At 31.5% G+C, this 27,618-nt stretch overlaps 2 protein-coding genes and 1 long non-coding RNA gene across 6 annotated transcripts; 1 reads left to right on the top strand and 2 right to left on the bottom strand.

The window, feature by feature from the left end:
* Nucleotides 1–37: 37 nt before the first annotated feature.
* On the bottom strand, nucleotides 38–19,193 carry LOC107998461 (sorting nexin-27). Of its 4 annotated transcripts, none has more exons than XM_017057748.2 (7): nucleotides 14,411–19,193; nucleotides 5,528–5,665; nucleotides 5,230–5,454; nucleotides 4,833–5,143; nucleotides 4,482–4,720; nucleotides 4,088–4,369; nucleotides 38–3,834 (listed from the first exon to the last, which is right to left on the bottom strand). In XM_017057748.2, the coding sequence occupies exons 1-7, from the start codon at nucleotides 14,737–14,739 to the stop codon at nucleotides 3,766–3,768; spliced, it is 1,593 nt and encodes a 530-aa protein (XP_016913237.1). In that variant the 5' UTR covers nucleotides 14,740–19,193; the 3' UTR covers nucleotides 38–3,765. The 4 variants fall into 4 exon arrangements, with proteins under 4 accessions (XP_016913237.1, XP_016913238.1, XP_061933630.1 ...); XM_017057749.3 differs by having other exon boundaries at nucleotides 5,528–5,659; XM_062077646.1 differs by lacking the exon at nucleotides 14,411–19,193 and adding an exon at nucleotides 5,742–6,158 and having other exon boundaries at nucleotides 5,528–5,659.
* LOC133666486 (uncharacterized) lies at nucleotides 7,226–10,339 on the top strand. Its single transcript, XR_009830692.1, has 2 exons — nucleotides 7,226–8,587; nucleotides 9,731–10,339. It is a non-coding gene; the product is annotated as an uncharacterized LOC133666486 (long non-coding RNA).
* On the bottom strand, nucleotides 15,425–27,566 carry LOC107998460 (tyrosine-protein phosphatase non-receptor type 9). Its single transcript, XM_017057746.3, has 10 exons — nucleotides 26,521–27,566; nucleotides 25,183–25,416; nucleotides 25,005–25,094; nucleotides 24,680–24,820; nucleotides 21,431–21,694; nucleotides 20,952–21,340; nucleotides 20,617–20,856; nucleotides 20,400–20,550; nucleotides 20,107–20,314; nucleotides 15,425–20,040 (listed from the first exon to the last, which is right to left on the bottom strand). The coding sequence occupies exons 1-10, from the start codon at nucleotides 26,551–26,553 to the stop codon at nucleotides 19,811–19,813; spliced, it is 1,980 nt and encodes a 659-aa protein (XP_016913235.1). The 5' UTR covers nucleotides 26,554–27,566; the 3' UTR covers nucleotides 15,425–19,810.
* Nucleotides 27,567–27,618: the final 52 nt, after the last annotated feature.

Raw genomic sequence — 27,618 nt, 5'->3', positions numbered from 1 at the left:
ATATACATATATATATGGCAAGAAGACAAGTGTTGCGTTCTCTGTAATATTCTTTTTCTCTTTTTATTGTTATTATTATTTCTCTCTTCCGTTATCTTAACAAGATGATCACCGAGAAAACAAATCGAACGATAATATCAATTCGCTGTGTACCGAAATATATCCAGTTTTTTTTTTCTTTTTTTTTCTTTTTTACAGGAAAAGTCGCGAACTGATAAGTTACATGATTGAAATTGTTTGGAGCATTTGTTATTACGGGCTACGATTAATACATAGTGTTTTAATTTTAATTAACGCCTAAAAAGTGTTAATTATAATGATATGGTCTTATACTGTAACAATAATAATTAAATTATACTATCTAACTCGTTCTCCGGTTTAACAGACTTTTCTTCCTTTCTTTCTTTCTTTCTTTCTCCTCTTCCCCCCTCTCTCTTCTCTCTCTTCTCAACGCGATGATCAATGAAGTAATTAATAATTAACCTTCCGCTTCCTTGGAAACGAACAAATACATCTCTCCTTATCCAATTTTTTGAAATAGAAAAATATTACCGATATACAACGATATAAAATAATCGTATCGGTTAATAAATCAGTTAATTTTTGCGTTCGACGGTTTTTTTTTTTCTTTTTTTAGTTACAACGGACGTATATATAAGATAAATAAAGTGTAGTAGTGGTAACAAACGTAGTAGTTAAAAATTTAACAACTTATATATATATATATATAATATAAAGCTATATCAATTTATACAATTGGATACAATTTGGACGTATATATTTATAATTTATCGTTTCGCTTAATGATTCCCTTTAATTTTCGTTCTGGAAAATATCTCTACGATTATCGGACTTGTATAATTCGATCTACGCATGCGCATAACTTCGCCAAAGAAAGCAATGGTGGCTCCGAAGAAGAAGAAGAAAAAAAAAAAAAAGAACTCGAACTCTGTTTTATTCTCAGTTTTTTTTTATTAATTAATTATGTAATTACTTCATCGTTTAATGGGATAATACATCACAAAAGGGCGTGAGAAATACAGCCGTTTCTGCGAATTGATTCGACCTTCGGCCAGAGAGAGTCTATCATCTATGGCATTTTTTTTAATACTTGTTCGATATTATTCGTGTGGCGATTAGGAAGAGGAAAGAAAAAAAAAAAACTTAAACCAGCAATAAAAATTTTTTTTCGCTCAATACGATCAATTATTAGTATCGTGTAAGTAATTTGGAAAATTTTTTACGAGAACTTATGCTTATAGATATACGAATAACTTGTACAAAAAAGAAAAAGGAAGGAAAAAGATAATCGTATTGGCGAAGTTACAAAGTTACAAAGTTGCTTCAAGTCGTCGGAGGGAACTTCGAAGCGTCGTGGATGAATACAATTTTTTCGATCGACGAGCCTCGAGAGAGAAAAAAAAAAAAACCGAAGGTCCATCTTCGTTCACTCATCTCTTCGAATGCAAGATAATTTCTTTCTTTCTTCTTTTTTTTTTTTTTTTCTCAATAACAGCTTTTCAACGAAGCTCAATCATTTTGCACAGTTCCCAAGATGGACTCGATGACGAGGATCGAGCATCCTCATTTGTATATTTCCGTTACGATCACAATCGATCACACGGAACAAATATATATATATATATATATATATAAGTAGATATCTATATCTCAGACATCGTTTATACACATCTGATCTGATCGGATAGTTCGGTGTTCGATGCCTTGAATCGCATAAAAATAACGAAATTGTTTCGAATACTGTGTAAATCGAATCGAGTCGAATTAATTCCTTGATTCCTTCGATTCTACATTATCGATTAAAACCTTCGTCTTCGATTATCGAAAGATCTCTTCGTAACCGCAAAGGAGATTCTTGTTATTTTTACAGCAACTCAAGGACTTGAGCTTAATCCTATTTACGTAACACGTTGCCTTTCCCCCCTCGATTCCGATTTAAAGATAAACCGATTTCGCCTCGAAAGATTCACGCGCACAATTCACTTGGAATAAAGTTTAAAAACATTAACGATAATTATACACTCTATCACTATATAATTATTATCTGCCGAGGCTTTTCTCATTTCTTGGAGAAGACGAGCGAATCCGTTCGGAACCGCCCGGAAGTGCTGGATCGCTATCGAAAGCAAACGTGGATAAAAAAAAAAAATATATAAAAGAGAAGAAAACACGGAGACAATGTAAATGCGCATCCCAAAAGATAGATTGGCGTTCCGAAGAATTCGCTGTTTCCAGTTTCGGTCAAACACACGACGAACAGGCCGAGATGCTTTTCTTTTCTTTTTCTTTTTTTTTTTAAAGTTCATCGAGTGTTCTTAACCGATCCTAAAGACGTTAAAATTATATATATATAATTGTTTCGTTCTTTTTTATTATTATTATTATTATTATTATTATATTATTATCTGTATCTCTTCTTTAACAACGTCACTGAGTATTATCTTTTTCTCTCTCTCGCTATGGCGTTTCTTTTTTCTTCTTCTTCTTCTTTCTTCTCTCCTATTAATTCGTTTCCCACAAGTCTTTTATTTATATTTTAGATAGATGTGTCACTCTTCCTACAAATTTTGCGAACTCTAGTGTTTTCTTTTTTTTTTTTTTTTTCCTATGAATTTTTCGTATAACGTTGGAGGATAATGAAGTTAATTCGTTTCAACGATGAATCTTGTCCTAAACACAGCTACGGTTTTTTTTTGTTCTTTTTTTTTTTTTTTACAGTTGAATTAACGTCTCAATTTATTTCACACCTCTAGCACATCCATCCATTTGTACATACTACCGATTACGACGACGAGATCGGATCAAAGAACAATTCTGCTTTATATTTCTGCATCTTTAATAGTAAAAATATAGCTTCGGGAAAAAGTATGCATCTGTGCTATTCTGCTCTATTACGCTTATTTTTTTTTTCCTTTTTCTCTTTCTTTTTTTTCCATACGAATAACATGAAATGGATATTGCGATAACCTATTTCACTATGAATATGTATATATATATATATATCTATGTGTATATATATATATATATATATAATTGTTTAACATAAGAAAGAAGACGGACAGTGTTGAAAGATTTTAGAAAGGGGGGGAAAAGAAAAGAAAAAAAAAAATTTACGTGCGTATTCGAAAGATAATACTTCTTGGTTAAGTTGAATACATTTGCATTTGGGATCTAATGAAAATTGGCGATAACTATTATTAGGCTAGTAAAAAAGGAACGACTCCGGTGATTCTCCTCGATCGTGATTTTAATTAATACACTCTACGTGAACGATAGGCCAAGAAAATAGATTTCATCTAGACAGATGATTAGGATAATGTTAACGATAGTTAATCTTAGCCGTAATCTTAGCTGTTAAAAGTAATTTGCATCTCTTTAAATAAAATCTAATCTACTACTGATAAATAGCGTTTCATCAAGTTGGACAAGTTTCACGTTAATTTCTATTTCTTTTAGAACAGAGAAATTGTTGATTTTCGATTACTGTGTATTTGTAACATTATACTAAAAACAACGTTATATAATAATAATAATACGTAACGATGCATCGTTGACGGCGAGGCTGGACAAAGCGAGATTACGATCAGAGCGTCTCATTGATTTTTAAATCGCCGTGAAAAAGTAATCCCGATCAAAAAGTCCTCGCACAAATGAAATGATACCTCGACGAAAGATCGATACCTTTTTGCTATTATGCACCGAATATGCTTTTTATTTTTTTACTTTTTTCCTTTCGACGTTTCTTCATTCTCCTGGATCATCCCATTTCCCTTCCTCGGCTATTCGATCGAAACAATCCGACAGGAACGTGTACTGCGAACAAAACGTTCGATTACAAATAGTGGAAAAAAAAGAAGAAGAAAAATAACGCGATGCCGCTTAATAAAACGCATCATCTGATAATTACGAGGACGTACACGGCGACATTATTAAACAGAATGAGTCATAGCAAATTAGCCTGTGATACAAAATACGAAACGATTATAGTTAATTTACAGTCAGTACGTATCTTTGAAATTCATTTTTCGAACGAATAAGAATGGAAAGAGACAAACCAATTACTTACATAAGGTGTGAAAAGCTTGAGCCAGCGCGGTGGACGGTTATCCTGGCGTGTATATTGAAAGCAGAACGCCATCCCTTCCTCATCCACCTCCCATCGCGTAATAGTGTTCCATTGAAATTCAACAACTTGAGATTCCAAAGTGCCGTCCTCCTTCGCCGCGTGAAGCTTAAATGCCGGTGCGCCTACGGCGGGCACCACGTGACCTTCCTTTCGCGAATCGCATGCGCAGTGAGGGAACACGATATCGCCATAACCGCTCAATTCCCTCGCCAATTTTAGATACTGCAAACGAAGGGATCGAATATACGCGAATAAATAAATTTTACAATTTATATCACGATTATATATTATAATAATTAATATAATTTGTATTATAATTTCACATTGCTCGTACCTCGTGCTTTCTCGAAGCGTCTTGCAACGCTTTTAACTGGTATAATCTTTCTCCCGCCGTGATATGCCCCCTGTTCACTTCGTCCACCGTTTGCCAGAATATCCAAGTTAACGCTTGCTCGCTGAGCGGTCTATTCAAATTAAAAAGCCACCTTCTTATTGCTAAACACGTCACACTGGCGGTCGAGTAATTTTGAACGTACAAAGTATGAGGATGTTCATGGGGTTGCAGTTTCCTTTCTACAAAGGGAATGTATATATATATATATATATATTTTTTAAAGAGTAATATAACCGGGGAAAACAAAATGATATATATATATACATAAAACGAGGTTCCAAGAATACGTACCGAAATTGTACTCGACGATCTCGAAAAGATAAAAGTATTTCGCCGTTTCTGCGTCCAATCCCACTCTACTGCACACCGCATCGTACACGTCACTGACGGAGGCGGCCTTAGCAACTGTAACAGTAACAACCTCGCGATCCGGCAAGAGTACTTTTAAATCGACTGCTGGCCCTTGATCACCATCTTCTTCGAGTCTATCGGCCAAGAATTCTTGCATGATATCGCTTTCGGCTATTACTCTCACGGCACAAACCTTTTCCAAATATTGTTCTAAACCGCGCCTTCTCGCGTCAAGTTGCAGCTCGCTCAATCTACGAACATTAAACGATATTTTATATATATATATGTATACACGTACAAATTACGTATCATCGAAAATTTTGATACACGATCGTACTGGAATGGCCATTTTCCCGGTAATTTGGGAAAGTTGAATCCGATAAATTCTTTCTTGAGGGCCATGTGCAAAGCGGCGAATTCCCGGTAGCGTCGAGAGCATAAATGTCTGCCTGCCATGTGAACGTTGAAAACGACGTAACGTTCGTGCTTCCTCTCACGAACGTGGTAATCGGGCACGCTGATAGGCAGGGATCGCTTTTCGCTGTAGTCCACCGATGCATAACTAAGAGAAAGTGTTACGCGTTAATTATAAATGCAACAGGCGCGATAAAAGTGCAAGTTAAATTTTCAACTACCTCAAGTCTTCGAACGGTTCGAGCTTCTCCGCTTCTTGCGGCGTGACAGAGATGACAGTCAACGTCAACACGTCGCCCCCCGACTTTATCAAATCCACCACCTGTTTGTGGGTTGCTCCCTCGACGTTCACGCTGTTTCTGCAACGAGATCACGCTTTATCTTCCGGAAGAAGGAGGAATATTCACGAATATATACGTATATATCTTTTTATACCGATCACTGATCGCTTTGTATCGCGAGTCAAAATTCGATCCGCGCCGTTCACGATTGTTCATCCACTCGTATTGCACAGCGGTCACGTAACACGTCAACATCTTCTTCTCTTTTTCTTTCTTTCTCGCGTATGCGAGAGAGAGAGAGAGAGAGGGAAGAAAGGAAAATTATCAATAAAACGGAGTTTAATCGGAAGATGCCATGCACCTTCTCTCTCAGGGAGAAATATAATTATTTATTTTTCCGTAGGCCAGTACCAACTTTCGCGACGCGAGAACGATAAGAAAGAGGAGGAAAACAGGTGAACAGCCTTGGTAGAGCTTCGAATTCCACGCGTGAAAGGACGATTGTTATTGGCCACGAGCGGGAGGCACGGCTCCCGCCTCGATTCGCGATCTGCGCCGCGGCAAGCGCCCACTTGCACTTTATACTTGTCCCTATCAGTTTCAACCGTCTCCCCTTCAACTTTTATTGCGTTATCTTTGATTTCGTAGCTAATTGGGTTGACCAAGATAACATCCCGGTTATTTTCTTTTCTTTTTTTTTTTTTTCAAAAAGAATTACCAACCATCGATCGTTAATTCTGTTGATATTTCTTTCTATTTTTAATTCGCGAGATTGAGTCAGTTTTGTTTTGAGAATCGAGAGACATTTGTTTCTGAATGCAATAATAACGGATGCAACAATAATTACAAACGGATTTTTCGTCTCAAATTTTCAAATCAAAAGAAAATATGGAGAAATATTTCGTCCTTTGCACATAACGTGTCTGCGACGACATCGTGAAATAATAATTGATCGGAACGCAAGTTTTTCTCGATCGAGTGTAAAACTCAGGAGAGCTCGGTTTTCTCAACTTTCCTCGCGTTATTAACCGTGTAACTTGTGTATAACAATGCGAGTATATATTTAACGTAAATTTCTATTTTTATCGCGTTTCAGGTACTCTGCACTTTTGCTCCGGATATCTATCGGAGCAATGAAAAATCGAATCCTTTCCTCTACACCCGTGATTCGAGTCTTCTCCGTAATGAAATCAAGAGAAAGAGACGGAAGGAGGGGGGGGTCTATTATTGATCAAAAGAGAAAATAGAACTCGAACAGTCGAATTCTATTAATTTAGGAAATTTCGTGAACGATGAAACGTGACGTTACGAGTAATTTCGCGAATGTTTATCGAGAATTCGGTTCATTGCTCTTGTCAAGATTGCACGAGGGGAAAATATAAGTCGATATAAGTCAGATATGCATGGATAAAATTATCGAGTATTGTTTCTTTATCGCGTTCTACTTTTCTCAAGGTATCTGGTCGAAAAAGATTATCAATCTTGTAAAAATCGAAAGGAAGATGATTTTATAAAATTTTTTTCACACGAGGATCCATTTTCGAGAAAATTATAAATGTTGAAAATTTGATGGATTCAGATTCTAATCTAATTTAGTTAGCCTCGTTAATCTTGTTTATAAGTTAATAAATTTTTTAATATTATTATTTAAATATTGAAAATATTACTCTTGATATAAGAATTCAAATTCTTCTCATTCAAACTCCCCGATATTAACTTTCAATTTAATTTAACTCAATTTTGATTCATTAATATAAATTATTTAACATTATTTACAAATACGAATAAATTATCAGAAAAATATTGTGTTTACAAGCACGAACAGCTGTAACTGTAAATCAAGTTACTTGAACGAAGCAGGTTATATTAAGCTTTCTTTCATACGAAATTCGCTATATCTGACTGTATATGTTACATATGTATACTGACGACAGTTTTTCGTGAATTATTCGAAAACAGAAAAAATATCTTATTCGCATTAAAACTTGTGAACAGCTCTAGCCAATTCTAAAAAGATTAAATTGAAATCATTACGTATATATATATTTCGATATTTGATGTAAGATGTATTCCAGTATCGAGTATACTTTATTTATTTAATTTACAGATATTCGAAATTTCGATAGATTCGTATGTAATGTAATAAGCGAAGGAAATAATCATCAGCTTTCCATAAAATTTTCAATTTCTTTTCCAATTTATTACCTGAAAATAAAATAACAAATAAAACTAATCCGAGAATCTTAATAAATATTTTGCACGAGGCTTAGATAAGAATTGAAAAAAATAGTAACGTAACAAACGTTTAATAATAAACAAGAAATCTTTTAGGCGAAGAATAATAGCAGTTGTTATTTTTAGATTCATCGTCTATCGAAAAACTGGTATTTTAATAATATACGTTAAAATTAAGTTCAATGTTTCAATAAAATTATTCTACGTTAAATTCTAATTCCATATTTTTTATTCTATAATTATGCGTATTTAAATTGATCCGATTCAAACGAATCGTTTATTTTCATTATAAAATATGCCAATACTACCAAACATCGGATACGATATTCAAATATATCGAAATAACGCACCGCCATTGCTTTGCTGTTCTCAGACGAGTTCATTATAACCTGCTCGTAGTTTGTTGAAATGTCCACACTGCTGGCGATCATGTTTCGCGAGTTGTTCGTGAACAGCGTTCGTGTGGACGCGGCATAAGGTATTCATCCGATGCAGTATCTAATTTCGCAGCGCTGTCCTTGTTTAACCTATTGTCAATGAGCGATTCGTGATGTCGTATAAGACTATTTATTTTTTATGGTTTATCAGCAACTTCAGTTCGATTAAAATTGTCGAAGATTCGAAATACAAACAGATCGATCGAAGAAACAGGAATTGAAATTGCGATTCTAAATTTCACAAGAATTTCGCTCTCTGCTTTCGTATATGTATACAATCGATATCCACGAATCATATTCACGAATCGTCATGCGAAACAAGGTTAAGGTACGGATTCAATATTTTTTTAAATTCTTAAACCTGATATTCTTGAAAAACCAGCTTTTTTTTCACTCCAGCTCATTAAATTTTATTCAATTTATTATATGTATATATATTTCATGGAATGTATTATTATATCAAGGATCGTCTGTTTCTCGATTGTTCCATAATTTTCGAAATGTATATTATTATTTTCGTAACACTATTACATATCCAATGTTATTATTTTTATTACTATTTTAAACCTTACGTGTATATAATACATATATTTCCGTTTAAAAGCGGATATTGTAAATTTGCTTTTTAATATAACTGTTGTAAACTTTCTTAACCACTCGTTTAACATAATATTTTCTATCGTACGAACTTATTAAGTTTGAAAAAGTCGAAGAATTTTTTTTTTTAAATATATACAACGGACTAAATTTTTGTATCTATTAATCTAATAAATTTTCATATCTTGATATGATAAAATTATTCGACTTGCATTTTTCAATAATATTCCACATAATTATATTCCATATAATATTATCATTGCTTCGTACTTAATACATAAAAAAGGAACATTTATTATTAAGATCATCAAAACAGTATATTTTTACACAATTATCTTTCGTACAACAATTACAACAGTGTCGATATTACAATTATAATCTTTCATATCTTGGAACATACTGTCGAATACGATCCGATGAACATACAAATAAATCTAGTGTCAATATCCATACTGAAAATAAATATAGTTTAAACAAAGTCAATTAAGTTATCAAACAAATTATTGATCGATAACCGATAAGATTTACGAAGATACGATACATCATCTATACTATGTTGCCTTTAATCGTGCATCGACCTTTATCGAAAAAAAGAGATGAATCTTGGAGATTTAATCATCTATTCAATTCTATTCGTTTCCATTAAAAGGATTTAACTTTAATCGACACAGATGTGATCGTAATTGAAGAGAAGGCTAAGTAAGCAAATAAATTCGCTGAATGAACGATAACGTCTCGTACTCGAGATGTCGTTGGGATTGATTGTTCAATGAAAGAATATATATATATATATAATCGATTATAAATTAAAACCTTCGATATTTATGAATTATGAAAATTTGTTTAACTCGTATCTTCTCTATCTTCTTTTCAGTCGTACACTTTGAAAACTAATATAAGACATACGAAAAGTGGCACAGCAGTAAAAAGAGGTCACATACTTATACGCATCTAAATGATAAATGCATTTGTATTTATCGGTCTACCAACGTGTCAAACAATATAATTCAAAGCAAAATGATTTAATCGTAATTAAAATCAATTGGTTGGTCCGTTGATGAGTTGCTTAAATAGAATGTTATCGAAAAAATTAATAACAGGGATAACGATATGTCTAAATAGAAAACTATATATATATATATAGCAGTATAATGAAAATTCATGTTTCTTATAATCTGCTATTTAAAATGATAAATTATGTTAATAACAATCGTTAAATCTTTCAAGCATTATTTATGATATTATCAGAGAAATTATGCTAAAAAAAAAAAGATGTACACCGAATATATTATCCGCTTTCAGTGATTGCATTTGAATAACCTTAATTAATATTGCATTAACGAATAAAAAGTAATAAGAATATCTGGACACGTTGAAACATATGCCGTTTAATTTAAATATTTAATAAATATCAACACGTATATTAACATGTATAATATAATATAAGATAATATAAGATAACAAATAAAAATATTTAATTGTATAATATAACGCATTAATACCAAGATGGTTAATATATTTTGCACGACATTTTTGAAGGATCGATTCTAGAGGTTAAAACAAAATATCGGTTATTTATTAAATTATTAAGTTATAAGCAGTTTAACTTCGTATTACATAAAATAAGACAGATACAGAATGAGACAACGCTTCCTCTGTTACACAGTTGCCTTGTTCTATCTCCGTCTCACCTTATCTAAACTAAAATTATTTATAACTTAATAAATAAGCCTTAACTGATATTTTTTTATACCAATTTTTTTTTGGCCTACATCGAGTTTCACGAATATATTAATTTGGAGTAGCCAAAAATAGATTTGAAACAAATAATTGTTATTCTATTTTAAATAGACAGTAAAAATGTTTTAATATATTATTATATTAAAAATCTATCTTTATAAATTGAATAATAGGGAAATAATTTGTGGAATAAATTTCCAATATAATTTTTTTATATTAATATTTACTGAATACGCAAGACTGAAATTGCAATAAAAATTCACTTGGTATCACACTGATTGAGAATTCATTCGGCATGACTTCGCTAGTTAAATGATTTGAATGAGAACCATCGAATGGTATTTTGAATTAATTAACAACTATTATTTCCTGATCAAATTTAAAGTAAAATAAAATTAGAATTGAAAAGTTTTCCAATAGTAAACTAAAAAATTTTAATAATATATTCTCATCGCATTAGAATTGCAAATAGGTATAATCTTACAACAATAAGTTGGTGTACTGATACTTCACGAAATATTTATGAATTTCGAGTATTTTTTTTTCAAACATATTTTTTTAAATTCACAAAACAATACAAATATAATAAATACAGAAAAATATAAAATTTAGAATGTTTATAGTATAAAATTAAAAAGAAGAAAATTTTAAATTTCGTTTAAATTTTATCTTCACATATTTCTTATATTCTATATCGTAAATAAATTAGTTGTTAGTAGAGTTTTGAACAAACTATATAGTACTTTTTCCTTTCAACTGTTCATTCGTATAATTACCACTTTATTGCAATAAAATCGGTCAAGGCATGATTAGGAAAGTTAATTACAGATATTAACGTGAAAGTTACTTAGTTTTAATCTATTTTTCCGAATATTATCCAAATGAAAAATATATTTAAAATATTTAAAACACTCAATATAATTTTTTTATAGAATCCACGTCATATAATACATCATTAATCAGATATTATATTCCAACGTTATACTTGTTCAATTGTTACAATTGTTTTTTTTTTTTGTTTCTTTCAAGTTCGGCTCGAAGGCTCATAAGTTCTTTCTTTTTTTTCGAAGCGCATAATCACATCAAAGAAACACCCGTTTCATTTTAATCTAATATCGTGTCCTTGACGGCTAAAAAGTCTATCCACGATATTGCCGTGTCTACATGTAACCACTTGTTAGAAGCCATACAAAGAGCAAATCTTTTAGGAGCTGTAATACTTGGCAAATATCGAAGAAAGGAATCAAATTTTTATGTCATTTTTTTCACCAATTATAATATTTTTGTTCTCAATTCAATATTACTTTTGCAAAGATAATAATTATTAATTTCTGTTCTAATTATCATTATTAATTACATCAAGTGGCAAAAAGAATATTCCGCGAATGTTAACGTCTAATCTAAAAATAATTTATTTGCAAATTCATTTAATTATTAATATTCAATCAGAATTATAGATTTATGTTACCTATTTGAATATGTATATATATATTAATGATTATAATTAAAATAATGTAATAATATATGAATACGTATAATTATATTTTTATTTCAATAAAAATCATTTAAAGCGACTGCACGTTTTTGATAATTAGGAAAATTAAAAAATTTTTAATTCTACATCGATACATATAAATATTAAGTTTTCGACAAGGCTTCATACGAATAATATTAGCAAATTTAATGTACGATATTTTTAAATGATCGATAGATTCGTTATATTTTGTGTTTTCTTATTTATTTATTTTTTTTTTCTTCGCAATTATATCGATAATTATTACGATAAATTCATTTACAAATTATTAAATATTTTTTTCAAACTGGTAATGAATTTAAATCTTCAAAATCCAATTTTAGTTTTATTTTCATTTATTAATCACATTGTTAATCATTGATTTTAAAGTTATTTTAAATTATTCATGTATTCTTATATGAATGAAAAAAAAAGTAAAAGACAATATCTCATTGTATAATTGATTTTCTTTCTTTTTTTTTCGTTAATCGCATGCAAATGCATAAATTCCATCTTCGTTTAATAACTAGCAATTACTATTAAAAACACCGTAAAAATATGGAATCATACGAAAATTACTTAAACGACTTGAAGAGAAAATTAATTTTAACTTAATTAACATTTAAAAAAATCTATGAATGTTTATATATAACATACAAATTATCAAATGCTTGAAATCCCTATTGCGAGGAATCACCGATCTTGTGAAATTAAAAAACAACGAAAGATTAAAACGATAATTATATCTGTTACGTTCTTTACTGCGGATCGGAAGTATGATGCGTTTATAATAAAAAAAAAATTGGTCGCATTTTTGCATTTCAATAGCTCGAAATTCGAACGAGACTAGAAATTATTCGTTAATTTATTTAGAATAAATACGTATTAATGATTAATAATAAGAATAATAAGAATAAAAAAGATTGCGAAGACAAATTGTAAAAGTTATTTCTAAACACCATATAGTATAATATGGGGTTTTATATATTTAATTCCGATTCATCTATAACTATTAAGTAAGAAAATTTTGTGTCAAAACATATTTCGATTACAAGGAATAAAAAAAAATGACATAAAGAACATGACCCTGAATTTTATCACGTTATGTGTATATACATAATTTCTTTAAAACTGTTTATATTTAACAAATTGATGCGTTCGATTACTTATAATATTGCTTACAAATGTAATTAATAATAATCGATCGAAAACAAGATTAAAGAGTAAGTTGGATCATTTAATCGGAAATTAAATTTCTAATGATTTATATCAGTTGCATTAGTATCTATAATCAAAATTTAAATAATTTTAAAATAAAAATTTAAAAGATTTTAATTATGACAATTTTTTGTTTAGGAATTCGTCATTCTTTGATAAATCATAGATTAAACACATGTGAAAGTATGAAGCAAGAGAATGATACATTATAATTTTCATTATTTGTGAACTCATCATTTTTATCATTTTTCGATCAATAGAAATATATTTATATATATCGAGATTATTTTGTTAAAATTTATATATTTTCATTTTTTCTTTCAGTTTTATAGAAAAAGAAACAATTAGTCTTGCCTATAAAAACAAAAACAAGATCGTATAAAGAATCAATCGATTGTACGTTAAATCTATTTACAAAATCTGAAGCGCATACATTTGTGTTCTTGTACCGTTATTTCACTTATATCGGTACAACGATTACATTTCTAGTCGAATAATATCTTAACGCTTGAAAATTAAAGTGGAAAATACGTGTTCAATATATTTTCTATTCGTTAATAAAACAAAAAGGATGCAATACGAAAATATTGAGTAAAAATATTGAGATGAAAATAAAATTGAATTTTTAATTGGAAATAGAATAGTAGAATAGTAGAATAGTAAAAGATGAAATGTAAACTTGTCGATCATTTCTCTCTACTTTCCCGTATTATTATATTATATCTAACTAGACAAATCGATTAAAACGTGCATTATCGTAACGATATCGATAAAGCTTAAAACAAACAGCAATTTGATTATCGAATCTAAGCGGATAACATTTTCTACGAATTGGTTTGTTACATTTCGCGTAATAGATAGAATAGGATCATTGTAAATGTTTTCATTTAAAATAAGTTTAATCTTTATACCCTATATAAAATAAATCACAAATAACCAACAAGATATTCTTTTTACTTCTCAGAAATAAAAGTTAATAATCGTTTGACAGGTGAACGTACAGTGATCGGTAGAAAAACGATCGCGGTGTAACAAAAAGATCGAGACTTAAAAACAAAACAAATGAGAAGGAAGGTTACTTACACTTCTAGTATACGATCGCCTTTTCGTACGCCGGCTTTTTCGGCAGCACCTCGAGGTAATACGGCGCTGACATGCTGAAGCGGCGCGTACAGTTCTCCGTTGATGCTTCGTAGTTGTCCACCCTCGCTGACCTGACCGCGTACATTGAACCCAAAACCAGTTTCGGTTTTGTAAATAGTGACGCGTCTCGGTCCTTGTCCGATAGGATTTGTTTGGTTTACCGGATGTTGAGGCACGCGTCCGTTGGTAATCATTGTTACATTCGCGTTTCTCGTTACGTCTTCGTTCGCGGCTGGCAAGCGCTGCACCTCCGATTCGCAGTCCGCCATCTTACTCTCTGACCACCCATTGATCTTTCTCTCCTACGGAAATCTGCCGCAAGACTGCGCCTGTGTATCCATCTCGCTCTTCTCTTTCTATTTCCCCCTCTCTAGACTTCCTTCTTTCTTGTATATTAATAAATCTAGCGATGGCCGCTAGAGGTCTACCTTTGAAATCAGCTGTTACCGCCAATGTTAACGTTTTTTCTCGGAATTGTGAAATATTTTATATATTATAGACTTTTTTATTATTTTCATTATCATAAACGTGTCACAGATGTATCGTATTGTTCACATTTAAATCAAATCATATCGGATTAAATGTATACGTATAATTTTGAAAACGTTTTTTGGTAATTCGTTGCAATGATAAATGATGATGGAAAACACGAATCGATGATTTGATTTGAATTGAAGAATTAAAATGCGTAATAACGATATAATATGTATATTCGCAATATTTTTTGTGATTACAATTATAATATTTTAAACAATAAAAATTAAATTATTACAATTAAATGTTATTATAAATAATTACAATTAAATAAGATTCGACGTGATGAACTGGCAATAATGCGCATGCGCAATATGTCTAACCCTGTTGTAAGATAATATAATCGTTTTTTAAATTTCAAATAATAAGAATTTTGAATGTAGGGATTTCAAAAACGATGAAAATATAGATACATATATATACCATTTATATCTGCAATATATTAAATAATTATTAGATACATTTATGTGCGATAGTTATTTTAAAGTCACGTTATTCGTATTTACAATTTTTCTTTCTCACTTTTTAATTTAAATCTCTGTTATTCGTAATATCCTAGTACGTTTTTATGGTTGAAATAATCGAATAAACAGCAAAGATCATATTTAATTTACTCACAAAATAATCTTTTTTTTTTTTTTCTTTTTCTTTTATATCGCTTCTTTGCTACAATTTTTCGCCCATTTCATGTTCTATCTTTTTTTTTTTTCTTTCTTTTATCGTATAAAAACTGAGTGAATATTTAATTGAATATTTAATCGATTATCAATAAATAATAATATAATAATCAGTATTTCGAAAAGATGTGTATCGTCAATGGAATTTCTTAAGTGTTAACTTAAAAAGACAAATTATAAGACTAAGATAAATTATCAACAACATCGTCGAAACGGCTTAAATTTTACAGGAATGAGAGTAATCGAACGAAGAGCAGAGAGAATACTGATCGCACAAAAAGGATCATGTTTAGAATATAATATTATTAGAATTGTAATACTGTTGAATCGGTTAGTTTAATCTACATATATGTACCCTTAGTTTTCAATGATACGCAAGAAAAATTATTCTAAGGGATTTAGAGTATTATATCACTCGTACGAGTGTCTTACAAAAACTTTGGTACCTGCTCTGATCATTTCTATCTGTTTCGTTTGCACATTTATCTCCATTTGCCGATACACGTCTGAGGATATTATGAAATAGTCACACACAAATTACTATAAAATCACACGTTACATCCACACTTAATTAATTAGAAAGAAAGAGAGCGAGAGAGAAATGATGAAAACAAAGAATCAAAAAAATTTTCTTTCGCGTCGAAAAAAAAAAAAAAAAAAGAAAAAAAGAAAGAAAAAATATCAAAACTCCGTATAAAACCTCCGTATTCGCAGACTGCACTCGTTTATATCGATAAGTGAAAAAGGAGTAAAAAAAAAAAAAAAAAAAAAAAGGAGAGAAAATTTAAACGAAACAAACAAAAGAAAAAAAATGTACACTTTGTGTAAAAAATGTACAGTGTATATTCGTATAATAGATATAATACTTTGCAAGTATGCTCCTGATATTCATCTTTATCTCGAAGAAAGGTAAAGGTGCAATTAAAAATGTCCTGCCTTTCTTAAATTAACGATTCGTCACAACTGATATTACGTCGCAACTCTCTTTTCCTCCTTTCTTTACATTTTTAACTAGCAGGTTCTTAGAAAGTGAAACCCTGAGAACATGGAGGTTTAAGTGAACCTTAAGACTTTGTGATAGTGTATGTGCGTATATGTACATCGTATGAATATTTTAAGGATAATATTTTTTAATAAATATTGATTGATAATATAAAAGGGCATTGTGAACTAATTACAAACGTTAGAGAAATATAATATAATATATAATATAATAAAGTGGTTTAGTAATAATAGTAATAATAATAATAATAATAATAATAATAATATTACATCTCATAATAATAATAATAATAAAACATGATTGTACCGACAACATGCCCTTTGTAAGGTAACCCAAGAGTAGGAGGAACGTGTATAGATTAAAATTCGAACTTATTTAAATCTGACTAAGCATCTAGTACAACAGCGCTTTTCGTTATATAAAATTCGAAGATATTTCTAACAAACGATTCACTATCGACAGATCTGAGACTTCGAATCCTCGAAGTCCTTGATCTATTCGAGACTTTGATCCGCTAAATTTTGCGCATAATATACAGACTGTACATAAAATACACGCATTGGGGGGGTGGGGATCCTGGGCAAAAGATTCTCGACAAAAAAGATTCTCGCTCCATTGGCGTGATCTAGTGCATTATGGCAAAATTGAATTGAATAAATTAGAAAATATGTCGAACGGTAAATCTAGATTAATGAAGTTTAAATAAACGAAAGATCGTAATCAAACGAATTTACGCTAACATGGCAGCGTTCTTGTGAACAAAAATTAGAAATCGTATCGGAAAAATTTCAACGGCTATCACATATCATATAACAAATTTACGATGTCTCCGTTAAAATCCATATTATACATATTAAATTTAAGACGCAAGAAAAATTCACTATAATATATCATTGTCATTTGTAACAATAATTTAATATTACATGATTTCCTTGCAACTATTTAATATACATTCAACAAATAGACGGTTAGACAGAGTAGCTATAAATCGGACATCGATAGACATCGATATTCAGGATACTTAAATTGCATTATAAGAAATTCTGAGATAAAACATCTATGCAAACACTATTTTAAACAGAATTTCTATTATCACTTTTGTGCAAGCACGCTTCGTTTTTATATTTTAACGCGTAATTAAAAAATTTCTCAGCGTCGCTTTTAACAAGTAAATATTAAAAATTCGTATTAAAAAGCGTTTGCATCTACAACAGCGTTCTTAGATACGTTCTTAAATTATATCAACATTCACATATTCTCTTCATGTATCTTCATCTTAAATGTTCGTCTTTTTCATAATCAATGAGATTAGATTTTTGAAAAAGCTGCCGAGAAGTTGAAATAATTTTCGAATGTACCGTGTGAACTTACTGATTCATCGACTAATGTGGTATTACGTGAAATCAAAAATATACATCTGGTCGTATCTCGACGATATAAACGTAAGCGTTTAAAGATTTAAAAAGATCCTTAATATTCTAAAGTTTAAATTATAAAATCACATTATTCTTCCTTTTCTCGTATCAGATACACGAAGGCTTTCGTGGAAGAGCACGTTTTGAATTTACTTGATATCTTTGCACTAAGGTTTTTAAAAAATCCTATCGTTGCTAAGACGAAGCACGTTTGATTCTCGAGGTAAACTAGTTGTTCATATTCGCCTCCTTTGAAACTTTAACTTAGTACGATTTTACTAATAATTTTATTTTTTAATGTTTTAATAGAATTGGGCATATTTTTAATCTATGCGATGATCCCTGATTAGCAATCCCTGTAAGGGAATTTTTCAATATCAGCCAACTACATATATTCATATTCGTGATTCAATTGTAATGTTTCAAGACGGTGTAGAAGATAATCTTTGGTTACCCAAAAAGTGCCTATTAATACAATCGTCGATTACTTATAGTTCATGTATGGCGAAAGCTGTCGTAACATGTTGTAATATATTTTTTTAAATCTTACGTATCAATGACTAATTGGCCGCTTAAATTATATTTCCCATAGTTTGTAATTTTCCGTAACATTCATACTTCTTTGTATCTTTTTTTTTTTTTTCTTTCTTTTAAATTCATTATATTTTCAATAAATCAGTTACTAATTTAACCCTCTCATATAAAGATTCTATAACAACATGTCCTTACATCCTTTGTACTTGATAATTTAAATTTTAGGTTGAAAGACTCATTATAGAAAAAACAAAGTTCAACTAATTTTCTCGTCATAAATATTCAATATAAAAGAAAATTATTTCATTAACAGTTTCAAGAAATCATAAATGATGATCAGAATGCAAAGCTGATTATTATAAAAAAAGAATGCAAATTAATCACGATTACATAGTTATATATAAAATATATATTGCATGAATAGCATAAATAACAATAAATTAATCATTGATTAAAATTGATATAAAAGAAAAGATATTATTAATTATTTAACTATTAAACTTATCGATCTGTACAATAGTACATTAATAAATAATGCCTGTAATAATTAAAATTTTCTTTATCTTAACGTCATATTTTATGCAGTATGTATAACATACGGAATATAAAGAAAATTTTTTAAATCTATGAAATATATATATATATATATATATATATATATATAAGTATAATTCATACTTGTATACATTATATATTAATTTAATTGACGTAATAATTGTTTTCAAATGGAATGTTTATAAAGTAAGGCGTTTCACACTTCACACATTTTAAATAAGTTATCTTTTTAAATGTACAATAAAATTTACATATGAGAGGGTTAAAATAGAATCAGCCCATCCGATTATACTTTGTTTTATACTTTTACTCGGATAGCCATTTCTATAGCCAGCTTCTGCACTGTCATTATTCTTACCATTGAATCGTTTATTCACAGAGCAAAATACCAAGAAACAGAAATAAAAAATTTCTGTTCTTACATTTAGCCTTGAAAAAACTAGTCTTTCTTTAGATATCCTCTAAACATATAGCCTAACATAAGAATAGAAATTTGAATTATTACATCGATGGAGATGATAGCAAAAAATAACCTTTAGTTATTTAAGCTAGAAATAGGCTATGTAAGAGATTGTTATGTATACTCGGGAAGAACATCAATCTGGTACATGATAATAGAGATCTAATCAGAATCTTCTTCTATGGTTGGAGGTAACATAGCAAGATGTTGTGAACTAAGCATTCCCCTGGAAAGCGCATACTCTGCTAGAGCACGATGGCAGAATACATATTGGTCTGGCATTTGAATACTGTAGGCCCTCTGTGCTCGAATTTTTTCAACAGTCCCACGGATGTCTACAGTTCCGGTATCCTCTAATCGCGATATGCAAATATCTAATGTGCAAAATGTTCCTATAAACATAACATATGCGTATAAATACTTTTATCATCTTTTTGAGATTTTTTTAATAGAAATACCTGTTCTTCCTATTCCGGCACTGCAATGAACAACTATAGGAGGTCCTCGCGGATGTCCGGCCCATGTATCTCCTCTACTAGCAAGTAACTTGGTTTGTTGTTGTCTTACTAAGGCTAAAAATTGTAATAAAGCTCTAGCCGATTGTGGAACTCCATAATCCGGCCATGCCGTGTATAGCATATGGCAAACTTCTCTTGCCTCGTCAGTCTAAAATAAAAGCACGTTTACATTTATCGATTATAAATTTATAAACATCAAGTGCCTTTATCCTTGAGAGTTAAATCGAGCATACCTTTTTGTTTGTAAGAAGAAGCATCGATATCGTATAATCTGGATTTGTATCAACTTCGAGGGTAGTTACCGTAAAACCACCTGCTTGTACTTCGTCACCCGGTTCAGGACCCCAATATTGTGCACATTTCGTACGTCCCCTTTCCACCACTCTAAAAACGTATCAGAAATTATAGAAATTCCTTCTGTTTCTGACTATTACGACAACAACGATTTACCTTGTGGTCATAACAACAACCAGCGTTTGTTGTTCCCAAACCATTCTCCAAAAATCACCGCAAGTTTTCGGCAGCGGACCTTGGGTACTAATAAACGCATTTTTCTGTTTGTAACCGTCAACAAAATTAGCATTTATATAATCCGATGTAGCGTCTCCGTCTATTTGCGATAGGCACACTCTACTGTGATCGTAGCAAAGTACATCTGTATATCGATTTTTCGACTGATTTGATCTTAATCTGAAAAATGCATCGAATGGTTTGTTAAAAAAATTATATCTTTATTTAAAATATTCCTTCGTGTTTTTACTTCTTAACGAACAATCATTATATACTTGGCATTATTGAAGGAACCTTCGGGCGGTCTTTGCCTAATTTCCGCATATTCCGCTATGAGCCCTGCGCGTCCTCTCGAATGTATCTCTTCGATGAGTTGTTCCATAGTGACGGCTTGAAGACCAAGATCTCCGTGGAGGCTATCGTCGTCGCTAAAACCTGAACTAGCTGAGGACGGAGGCTGAACTGGAGACGGTGCCTCATCGGTTCCCATCCAGACATCACCATTCGTGATCTCGATATCTCCAATATTCGAGATACCATTTTTCACTTTGTTCTTATCAATTATAGGACTAGTTGAGCTACTGACTGTAGTTCCATTCGGATTCTGATGAACTGTTTGGTTCTTCGATGTGGGTGAAAGAGGAGTACCCACTCTGGGGGTAACCTAACATAAAAATTCTATTAGTAAACGATCTCTCTGATGATGTAACACATATAATATATATATATATACATTGTATTATAGGAGACTGACCTCGCAAAGTTCACCCCCGCCCCTGTTTGTCATGGATTTAAGACAATGAAGAAGCCATGCTTCATGCTGTATCTCCAATGTGCCGCCCAAACGATGCGGTAATGATTCCCGTGGGATATGTAATGTTAATTGGGGAATAGATACGGTGAATACTCTATCCCTTAATTTTTCGCGTACAAATAATCGAAGGATCTTGAAGGGAGCTTTGAACCACAACGGTGCCGTCACTATTAACACTTTTTTTAATTTAGCTGGATAACCACCCTGAAATGAATAAAATATCGTTATATATATTTCATAGGAATATCATAATTCAATACGTTTGTATAGAATCGTAAAATGTTAGAAAATAAAAAAACCATATGTTTAACAATGGGTTAGCACGCAAGCACTACAATTAAAGACATAAATACAATTAAAGACAAGAATAATCGAATAATCGATGAATTTATGAGACACGGTTTATTTTTATATGATGATTTTATATATATATATGTATATGTATAAAGAAAAAAAATTAAAGATGAAAGATAATAAAAAAAAATTGGTTAAGATGATTGCATGATTTATTTTCGAAATGGAGCGACTTTCAAATTTGACCTTTGCAAGACGATGCAATAATAGAATGATATATAAACCAAGAGGAACGTTTACTGCCAACTGCAAGCAATCTTTGAATATATGTTTAATACACAAAGGGATTTCGTTTTGAAGGAAAATTACAGAATTACGTGGTACAAGTTTCGATCCAATTTAACGTTAAACCTTTCTTATAAGCTACGTATAAGTTGGAGATCAAATGATGCAGAATTAAATCGAATTAGAACAAGCAATTCCTAGTAAGTGGTCAATGAACATCAGAGCTGAATGGAAATGTACAATATGCAAAAAATGTTTCTCTAAAAATGCAAGAAACACGATAATTTAATCCTCGGTACTCTTTGTAATGTATATAGAGGGCGGAAGTACCGTAACGACGTCAGCAGCACCACTACATCTTTGAGATGTTAAGCGCATAAACCCTATTACATCGAAACCCCGCGAAAACACGAAGAAAAAGAATCTATATAATTTAAAATCGTTCCTATTCATTCCAAATTATCTTCACAAGATACTGAAATATTTATTTCACAAGATATTCTGTCGTCGAATATCAGATTAGATCAGGATTAATAGAATTACAAGGATATATATTTCATCGATTGATTAGTAAATAGACTTCGGATAACCAATCAATAAATTAGAATTTTCATTTACCGTATGTTGAGAAAAGATGCACCGTAAGCAAATATTTTATCGGACATTGATGACACGAGCTCGTTAAACGATCAAACCTATCAAACGATGGAGTATAGAACATAAATTATCTTGTAAATGAAATAAATGCCAATGTGACGATAAATCGAGAACATTCGATCAACTTGAAATTTGATTAATCACTAGGACATATCCAGCGTCGTCGAATCGATGAAATCGAAATCACTGCCGACACTCGGTCAGTCAATCGATAGCGTGAAATTAGAATAACCGTTTTCTACTTCGGTTGAGGAACACAACACACAACTAATTTCGATTATCTCGACGATATTTCGTGTTGAAAAAGACAGATATAATTCGAACGAAACGTGAACAACGAAAGTTAAAAGAAATTATAATGATCCGACGGCGGAATCAGGTTGTAACTTCTTCCGATCTGTGCACGATAATACCGCAAAGGGGTCACGATGATTACTGACCACGAGCGTCGCGACGTTATCCCGCGTATACGCGCATGCGCGCCAACGACCCCTTCTTTTTACCACCGTTCTAGCATCCCTTACGCGAATTTCTTTTCCCCTCGGCAAAGGTGCGATCCTACATGTGATGACGTATTGCGTCAGTGCCTCTCAACTTGAGGATCCGGACGAGTTTCGTTTGCAGTCCAGTATTTCGATAGCGTCGGGATTAATTGAAATAGATACAATACGTGTGAACTATGTTACGTGTACCGGGGTTATCAACCTCTAATAACTTGCTAAAACTATAACGTTTTAGAATATTTTTAACTGAAAATTTCGCTACGTAAACAAAATATTCGCGTACCTCATCGCATACCTCATTCTCGTTTTTAATCCAATTGCCGTTTACAACGGAGAAACGAAATCGGAACGGGCGTCGTTGACACCATTTCCATCGCAATTCGAACGTAACTTAGCAAACGACTGACAAGACGAATATTTGATTGGAAAAATTCCAGTTCCACCAATTGCACGCTATAAACAGGTATAATAGAGCAGAAAATGAAAGATTATTGCTAATATTATAAGTCGAATAGAAAGCTGATATCGCTTCTTTTTTGCATACTTTGCAATATAGGTTATGCGTTTTAGAATTAGAACTCAGCTTTATCTCCTATTCCTACTAATAACCGATCAAATAGAAGATTATTTTTATCTCGTATTCGGTGACGTAAAAATATTGTTGGAAATAATTTTCATAAATATTCTATAACTGCGTCAGTCCGTTGAAACCTTTCAAAGTCCCTTGTTCCGCTCATCCAATGTGCGGCTCACTGAGCAATTGCAAGTGGGTTTTCGTGAAGCGTTAACAACCCCTTAAGCTTCCCTATTCTTTGAGATGCACCCTTCTATATACACTCTACTGCCAGACGCTTGGAAATTACTTATGTGCTTACTTTATTGCTCGGTATTATATATAATCGGAATTTTGAGCGATATATATTTTATTATATTGTTAAAATTAAGAAAAAAAATTAACACTTAACGAAAATCCAACTATATTTAAAATATATTTTTAGTGGTGTAACGTTACATATTGTCCATACTATGCACTAATCTTTTCGCAGAGTGACAACACGCGTACATTACGCGATCTGATTTCGTCCGTGGTACGAATAAAAGCCAAAGATGTTGATTAAATTTCCTGTGTAAAGATAATGGCCTACATTCGAAACTATTCCTACTAACAAAACTCTTTGTTTCTCGGATCTCTGTCAACTCTGATCGTGTAGATTTATAAACGACAAAGAACGAAGGTAAATATCGAGAATGGTAAATTTGTGTCGCGGGAGTATAAAGTTTCTGACAAATGTAACATATTTATTTATTCAAAATTTAACAGTGTTTATAATAATCTGGCTTAAATTTAATCAATGTTTCATTATTTTCTCTCGTTCCGAAAAATAAATGAATTAATATATATATACAAATCTGTATCTCTAAAAAAAAGTCACGCACGTATAACACTTACCTTTAGAAGGGTGAGAATCTTTTGGGATAGATCATAATCGAAATTCTGATATTTGCTATCCGACATGTCATAAATAAAAACCAGACCGTGTTTTTGAGTTTCTACACTTTCTAGAGCTGCATCTAATTGATATACAACGCCCTGTAATGACACAGAGAAAGTTCCATTATTATAAATATGCTATTAGAAAAATTGTTAAAAAAATATACCATCATATTATTATGATTGACAAGAGTACGAGTCTTTTTCTATTTTTCTTTTTTAATAATTTAATAATTATAGAATGTTATGAGAAAAATACGTGTACAAAAATACATATACTAACTTGTAACGTTGTTTGATGAGTGGTATTTTGTGGAAGGTGTAAATGTGCTGTAAAAATAGCTATGGCTGCCCCTGTAGCATCCCGTGAAGGCTAGAAATATTTTTATGAATAATCATGTCAAATAGCATTTCATTAACGCATTTTGACCATTGGCATTTTCATTAATTAAAGAACTTACTAAAACTGTAAATTTTCCTGTGCGTAATTCAGTGAGCAAAGGTTCCTGAGTAGGATGTAAAAGTGCAAGACCCTCTCTTCTTCTGGTGGCTTCATGCTGTTCATATAGCGCTAGTGCTCTCGCGACTTCAAATTTCCTTGCCGTCAAAAATTTCACAGCTGTACTCCATGATACTGGACCAGCTCTCCTTCCAGCTCGACATTTATTAACTGCTTCTATAAATTCTTTCGTGGCCTGCAAATATCATACTTGTTAAAAATCTATTTTCATAAAATTTAATAATATTTTTGAAAAATCACAAATTGCTTTTTCTTTTCGAATTTTTTTATGTGAGAGAAATTATTAATACAATGAGTAAAATTACGGTAAAATGAAAATGACCATTCGATTAATTTAAAAAAACACTCCATATAACATATATATATATATATATATGTATATATTATCGAAACGTGTAACAGTCATTCGTCAATGATTTGTGTACATGCCCTGGGTACCGATATAACTTCCGGTGCCCGACTACCTACCCACCGGCAACTTCCGCCATAGTACGCTCGCCGGGGACCGGTGCGGTAAATGGATAGGTTCGTTCCAGGGTCAAGAAATTTAATATCATGAATCAATATTTCAATAAAATTTCATTAAGTGATAATTTTAAAATTACTTTATTATTAATGTTTCGTCATATTTTTTCCATTTCTTCCTTGCATTTTGCTCATTTCTTTTCTTTTTAAAACAAAAAAATATTTTTTTTCTTTACATTACGAATTTTAGAAGTTATAAAAATTTATTTATTTATTAACCGCGTATCGTTCAATGTTAAATATCGTAAATATCAAATATAAAAATTTTTATACAAAAATTATTTAAAATCTTAAATTATTTATGTGGAGTAAAATAATACACTCATTGAAAAAGTATAATTAACAAATGAATAAAGCATCAGTCTTGCGATGACAATATCTAGTTGCACAAACATTGATGATTAAGGCTTAATACGCTCACGCGAATCTATCTATCTTGCTCATTTAACGCAAATAACGTTGAATAGAATAATCATTGTTGAAACTCGACGAGAAATATTCGTGCTGATTTATCGAATAAGAATACTTTTATCCTCTTGTCATTTCCGTTGAAATTCGTCGAAAAGATTCAAAGGATAAGAGGTAGAGAAAATGAGAATGAATGTTTATATTACGCGCTTGTAAACACGTATATGATATGGAGATTGAAGCAAAAGGGAAATCATAATCGATTGTTTCGCGATGTTGGGAACATCAATTAAAACAATTTTCTGAGAGAAATATATTCCGATCAAAAGATGGATAAATCGCTTACCTGTTCCTGCTCGACAGTTAACGTGGCTGCCATTTTGACTTAACACATTGACATAACTGAGGAATGAGCACTAGCACGTACTTATTTTCGATTTTAGCCTAACAATCCCCTGTGTATGGCTACACATTTTGTTTTTGCACTAAACGCACAACACTATTTTTATAATTGACTGGTCAAAACAAGGATAAAAATAAATGGATCGGTCCGGTACTTGTTCATTGTCCGACGCTTGACGTAGCTATAGCAAACCCGCTCTGAACCGTTCAGACGCTCGATCGTCTTTCTCTCCACAAGTTGAGCGCCATCTTGAAAGCGTGAATGTGTAGGCGACACTGTACCACACTATACATTAACTATAGATTTGTACCATACTTTATCGGTAAGTCTATCCTTCTCACGCCGGATATGCTATCATTAGGGCCGAGTATAGCTCAACGTCAAAAGCCTCTTCGAGTCTTATAGGATTTCGTGCAAATTCAACGCCGGAAACAAGCCAGGTGTGTTTTGGAACGGAAGCAGAATCGTTGTTAGTATATTATAATCTGAACACGTATTGGTACGTGTTTCAATGCGCGCGCTCAAATACCAGGCACGTATATATTAATATGCTTTCAAAGAGTTGTAGCAAAGTTTATGCCAATACTTTTGAAATTCTTTCGTAAAATTATATAGCATAGTAGAATTCATTATCTTTCTCCAGGAAGACTGTAATGCTTTATCGAACTTTGATAGCAATAAAGCGAAATAATATACTCGATCAACAAAGTCTTTTTTATTATCAAAAAGAATGGTTCGTCTGTTATGCAGATTACGAGGATTAATGGATTGATAATTTAGCTATTAGAATAATCGTTAATTCGAAATTTCTTAATTATTCAATAGCGATCTAATTTAAATTATCGAATTGCGATTTAATTTAAAGAAATCGGAAAATGTTGAAAAGATAATTATCTTAACACAGATATCACGTCGATTTCACCGGAGAAATCGCTGTCGAGCCTTTGCCAATAAGCAACAAGTTATCGTGTCTGGTAGATGCAACAAGTTTTGTAATAAGATTAAGTTTCAAACGTTTATTCAAACTTAGGAAAAACGAAG

Source organism: Apis cerana, linkage group LG7 (assembly GCF_029169275.1).
Source record: "Apis cerana isolate GH-2021 linkage group LG7, AcerK_1.0, whole genome shotgun sequence".
NCBI lineage: Eukaryota > Metazoa > Arthropoda > Insecta > Hymenoptera > Apidae > Apis > Apis cerana.
Note: the sequence above shows the minus strand (reverse complement) of the source record. Positions and strands in the feature narration are given on the sequence as shown.